The sequence below is a fragment of the Psittacula echo genome (assembly GCF_963264785.1).
Source record: "Psittacula echo genome assembly, chromosome: 2".
Classification (NCBI taxonomy): domain Eukaryota; kingdom Metazoa; phylum Chordata; class Aves; order Psittaciformes; family Psittacidae; genus Psittacula; species Psittacula echo.
This window is the reverse complement of record NC_137737.1, coordinates 29,046,989-29,052,988: the sequence shown is the minus strand read 5'-3', so window position 1 is coordinate 29,052,988 and position 6,000 is coordinate 29,046,989. Positions and strand designations below refer to the sequence as shown.

At 39.0% G+C, this 6,000-nt stretch overlaps 1 protein-coding gene across 1 annotated transcript in view; it reads left to right on the top strand.

Annotated features, from left to right (window-relative positions):
• The first annotated feature begins 4,639 nt into the window (after positions 1 to 4,639).
• Positions 4,640 to 6,000, top strand: part of BZW2 (basic leucine zipper and W2 domains 2) — a 38,149-nt gene continuing 36,788 nt past the window's right edge. Inside the window, exon 1 of the mRNA XM_080610284.1 lies at positions 4,640 to 4,946. Coding sequence (XP_080466410.1) covers positions 4,889 to 4,946 — 58 coding nt within the window. The 5' untranslated portion in view covers positions 4,640 to 4,888. The remainder of the gene's footprint in view (positions 4,947 to 6,000) is intronic.

The window sequence follows — 6,000 nt, the reverse complement described above, 5'->3', positions numbered from 1 at the left end:
CTCAACCCTCGCTGCACCTGGCTGTTGGGAAGTGCCTGCAGAAAAGGAGGAGCTGTGAGAGTGTCTGCAGGGGCTCAATGTCCACTTAGAAAGTGGGAAGTCTGACTAGGATTTGGCAAGAACAGTGGCTGCCTTGCATCCGCTCTGTCCTGTCATCCCTCTACATTGCTCAGTTCCTCTGTACTGGCAATGATTTACGAGTTTTCCACTTACAGGTTTTGTTAGCTCGTAATCTAACTGCCTGCTGCCTTCTCGGGGAGCAGAGGCAGCTGCTGGCTCTGTGCTGACATGTTTCCTCTCCAGCAGAAGTGCTAGGGCAGCTTTTCCTCCATGATGCTCGGGTTCGGTAGTTTGCTTTTAACAGAATTCCTTGGCTTGCTGCTGAAAGAAGAGGAAAACCCTCTTTATGTTTTCATCCAAAGCCTGGAACTGCAGCAGTGAGAGGATGAAAATACTAGTAACATTGCTGGATGAAAAAGACTCAATAAAGCCTTTTAATGTCCTTGGATATTCCACTTCTTGGGGGGAGGGGGGAAAGATCTACCTTGATATGTGCATTAAGGTTTTTCCTTTGTAGAAACTCTCCCTTTCTATGCTTTTATTTTATTTGACTCTGCGATGAGTACTCCTGTCTTACATGATGTCTGAGCAAGAGAAGGAGATGGAAGTCATGCCTGCCAAGCATCTGTTCCTGTGAAAGCTGGTGGTGCTGTGTTGGTGGTGTTTTGGCAGCTCTCTCCAGCACCCTGTCAATCAGATACCATCCCCACAGCAGCAGTAGCAGCATCCTATGGAATCATGCTGCTGGAGCCCTCCAATACCCTGCCCAATGGCTCGCCTCCTGCCCCTCACCATTGTTAACAGTGCCCTGCGTACCTAAAACTATAAAATCTCAGTAGGGAGTTTTACTAAATGGTTGGTTTTTTTTGATGTTGTCTGGCATGGATTTCTCTGACTCTATAACTAGGGCAGCTGAGTTTTGCGGCTGTGAGGCAACTGTTCTTGAATTCGTCATGAGCATGTTAATGTTTGAGGAATCTCAGATGATTCTGAGATTTCAGTTAAAAGAAGTGTTAAAATGATGCTTAGAAAAATAGTATTGGTTTGACTACAGGATTTTGGTATTTTATTTTTCAATTTGAGTGATACGTTTCCAAGAACAAATGTTTTCAATATTTTAGCTTGGTAGGAACTTCAGATTTATCAAGGCTTTAAATAATTTAGGTATTAATCATCCTAAGAATTTCTTTGTGGTATAGATAAAAGACCATGGTTTTCTAACTTGTTAATAAGCAAGTTCAAACTTGATGAAGCCCTGAAGTAACTCTTACTTTATCTGTTGCTTTTTTTTATAAACCAATTGTATTAATTAATGCTGTATTTATTAATTCTGTTACAGTTTTTATTAATAGGGTGAGAAAGGTTGATTGATTACAGAAGCTGCTATATGGTATATGTCTGGATACCTACAACTGGAGATGTCCTTCACTTTTGTTTTACCTGCTTAGGGCTTTTAGCATGTAAATGAGAAGCAGCTGTAAAGAAAAGCTGAACTTGTGGACTTCAAGCAGTTCCAGAAGAATTTACCAAACCAACAGCCGAAGTATGTTTTAAGTATGAATCTGTTTTATTGAAGCCTGTGAACAAGAGTGGGAGTGGAATTTGGCAAACTGTTTTAAGTCATTCATTTTTTAATTTTTCTGATGAATGCTGTAGCTGCAAGTTAGTTAGCAGCAGGCTTAGATATTTTGAGGTTTGTGTAGAAAATAAGCCCATTCTGGAGTGTGGTGCCAGGTTATATACTGTTCTCTGACATGTTTGGCTTCAGTCTGCCCAGCTTCTGACTTACCTGCTTATAAAGTATCTGGGTGTACTGGAATTTGAACACACGAGTTTTCTACGAGAGGTTTTCTTGATCTTAAATGGAGAATCAAGAGTAAAGCATCTGTTGCTGAGCTTCTCCCATCTTCTGTAGAAGACTGAGTCTGTGAAAGGAGCGTGATAAGGAGCTATCACTTCCACATCTTTTTCTCTGTTTCCTGCTGGCAGTTCGTACGAATCCTGGAGGATGTTGGGCTGCAAGATACAAGTTTGACTGGTGGTTTGGGTTTTCTTTTTGAGGCTATTTCCTTTCTACCCATATCCATCCTTAAGATCTTTACTTCTTTTAAACCGTTATGACTTCTCTAGCTGGTATTTTAAAATTTGCCTTTGGCTTTGACCTACCTAGATCCTATGCCTTTCAAAATAGAGAATATATGTAGTAGTTTAAGGTCCTTTATGATTTCAAGGCTTTATAGCTGCATCACACGAGAGACAGGCTGTACTGCAATGCAATCAAGCATACTGTGTCAGTTTATATGCTACCACTCTGAATTTGCAGCCTTCAGCCATCACTGTTGTGCTGTTGTTGGTGTGTTCTTGAGTAAAAAAAAAAAAAAAAAAAATAGTTTTTGCATTGTGTTCACTTTTGTAAATTTTCAGCTATCGTCCAGCACCTGCTGTGGTGACAGCAGTGCTTCACAATCTTATTTGCAGTAGCCAGTGTCACTTGTAGTGTAGATATATCCTGGGCTATCGTATAGATCAGTGGATTGGTTTTGCTCAGGCTTATGCTGCAGTTTCTTGAAAGGGCTGTCATGGTTTAAGCGCAGCCTATACTCTCCCTGGGCCGGTACTTACAGGAGTGCCTTATAATGCCTGACCCTCACTCCAGCAGTTTAGACTGCAGTGTGTTTAAAGCTAAATATAGAAGAAGGCATATCTTGTGTTCCTAGTAATTAACTATTCAAGAGTCTTTTCTGTTGCACTGAACTCTTCACCATTAAAACTGCCACAAGTGGTGAGTCTTACTTTAACTGCTTTTTAAAAGAAAATTTCATTCCCAGCCGTCTAAAAGGATGTATTTTATATTCGCAAGGAGTAGTTTTAAAATCCAATAGTCAAGCTTCAGGTGCGAGCAGCTCTTCTCACAGTTTAAAAAGACACTGCTTCAAAGGAAAAGAGAAGTCTAGTGCTAGAAATTTAGCATATGCATTTATATCTTTGACAGCAGCTGGAAAAGTGTACCAGTATGGCTTGGTTGAAGGTCAGGTGTCATTCAACGTATAAAGCATCTCCTGTTCCTCTGCCACTGAGATGGCTAAGTAGAGGAAAAAGGCTTTCAAGCTCTGCTGTGAAGGCAGGCTTGGATCCTACAGCACTTTAAGAGATCCTGTAATATGAATGGTTTGACATTTTAAACTCTCTTTGCAGATGTGCAAATAGGTTTTCCAGTGTTGCAGTCATTCCAAAATGTTCCTTGGTCTGTTAAAATAGTAGCTTTAAATCTTGGTGATGAATGGGAGCCTTTCACTTTACCTGCTTATTGATCTCTGTTTTTATGACTTGTACGAAGCAAAACCAGTCTTTACTCTGAACTTTACTGGCTATTTCCAGTGCATGTGGGCAGTTTTTGACTGTGGATAAATGGTAGACATAGACTAGGAAGCCGTGGTTTGCCAAGTGAAACGTTTGAAATGCTGCAGAAGTGGCCAGCTAGTGATGCTGTGACTGGAAGAGGTAGTCTGGTGAAAGGGAACATATTGCATAGCTGGAGCATTATTAACAGTTGTTAAATGAACTGTCAGGGGTAGAGAGAGTATTACTCGGATAGTAATGTGTGATTAATCGCATCTTTCTAGCCATGGAGCTTGAGTTTTTTTTAATTCATAGTAGGAAGACGTGTTGGTAAATGTATGTACTTTTAAACTAGATCTGCAGAGTCCACAATGCCAAAATATAAATAATTCAAATTTTTGTAAAACTAAAGTAATTAGAAGAGCATGCCCGAAGGACAACACTTCTTGCACAGTAAAGCTTAATTCTGGATGAGCAAATCATACGTTGCAGTGACCTAATGACGTGCAGGGTGTGGAACAGGTGGCTTTTAAGTCTCAGTGCTGGCAATTGCTGTTGGCAGGACAGGGGATGACCCCTGATGATTGCCACATGCTGCAAAGCATCTTTGCATTCACTGCTGTTTGCATGCAGCTGTCAGTGTAGCTGCTCATTTTGCGATCTGCATCTCATGTGATTAAATGAATTATATCCAAAGCTGAAAAATAGTTTTGTTTTCTTTAGATAAAATGGCATTAATATATGATTACTTCCCAGTTTTTTTAAACGTTGAATATTGAGATTTGCTGTGAAGTTTTGAAGTTATATAAGCCAAATATTTTTTACTGTTGTTGTATGATATGCCATGTAGGTCCTTAACTGTCTATTTATACACTGAGTTGATGAGAAACATTTGGTTATCTTTTATCATTTTTACAACGCCTGTTTTTATGAACTATAAGTTACTAAAATATAGTGATGCTTGGAAGAAGCGTTTGAGCAGGATTTGATGGTTAAAACATTGTCTTTGTGGTTAAACCGTAGTCATGTCTTTAGCAGGATGGAATGTAGCCCTGGGAATCCACCTGTCTGGTGAACATCACCATGTGCCCTGCCAAGCCATCCCAGGATGGTTCCCAGTCCTGGTGGCTTTTGTGCCCCCGAGCATCCCCGTGAGCTATATGGGCAACGCTGCTGAGCTCTTGCCCCAGCAGTAAGGGCAGAAGCTCCATCACCTTCCTGCTTGGGTTTGAACCTTCAGGGTTTTTTATAGGGATGCGAAGAACAAGGCTTTGAGAGAAGCATCTTGTCAGTTATTCTTGGATTTTAGTGCTCTTCATCTTTAAGATAATGTGAAATATTCTTATATTCTTTGAGTATACATTAAGAACTTTATATCTATTTCACATGTCAGGATTTTACTACACTAAATGTTTATTTTGCCTTGTCTCTAAATGCCATAGTAAAAGTTTTTTCTCTCCTTTTTTTTTTTTTTTCCTCCAGAAATTTTATGAATAAGAATCAGAAGCCGGTGCTAACAGGCCAGCGGTTCAAAACTAGGAAGAGGGGTAGGTTATTGTTACATTGTTTTATTTCATTTTCCTCTTTGTTAAAATTATTAGAAACAGGGCAGGTGGAATAACTGAAAGCTCAATAGGATTAAGGTTTTCCTCTTCTTCAGCCACGTTAAGAGTGCAGATGATGTTTTAAACTAAGCTCTACGAATTCTAGTATTTTTGCTGTATATTTTAGGACTTCCTGTAAAATTTGTATTTATTGGCTATTAAGTCTTCTCTAAACCTCAGTTAAAAAATTAGCTACTAACTAAATTTATGGCATATTTGCATACAAGGAAGAAAACTTAATTTATGTTTTTCAGGTGTTTTTTGACACTTTGTTAAAGTGTCATTTTCAACTAAGAAAGCAAAATATGAACTTTTATTTAAAGGTTATGTACGGAAAATTGTCTGACTTTTTTTCCAAATCAGCACAATCTCTATAAATGAACTTTCGCATCTGAAAATGAGTTCTACCACCTTCCTTCTCCAAGAGATTGGCCCTGCTTTCTGTAACAATAGAGATCAGAAAGCTCCTGTTTCACAAATATTGGATTTGCTGTTAGTGTAGTTTGGTTTTCTTGTTGTTAAAATAATGCAGTTACCATTGCATAAGTCTCATTTTTCTCATTGTGATACCGATTTTCTGTAAAAATGAGCATCTCTCTCTTTCTGTACAATATTTCATCAATTTTTAAAGAAAACGAAGAGGTACTAATTATACTGATCATCCAGGTATTTTCTACAATGAGTGTCATCTTAACATGCTTGCTCACACTGTACTCGGAGTTCGTTTGTGTGAGGTGAATGCCCAACACTTTGAGGCAGAGAGCAAAACCAGAGGCAATAAATTTTTTTCAGGGGAAAAAAAAGTCTGTGAAAAGAGGCTTAGATTTTTTTGCTGTTGCAATAGCACACAAAGGTGAGGTTCCTGTCTGTCACGTAACAGACTTTTTCCATCTTGACTTTTCTGTTTCTGATCAAAAGCTAACACCTAGTCTTAACATCTTTTGACAGAAAATGTGAATAAGAACATTCTCTCAGTGTGAATGAGAGAAACAAGAAG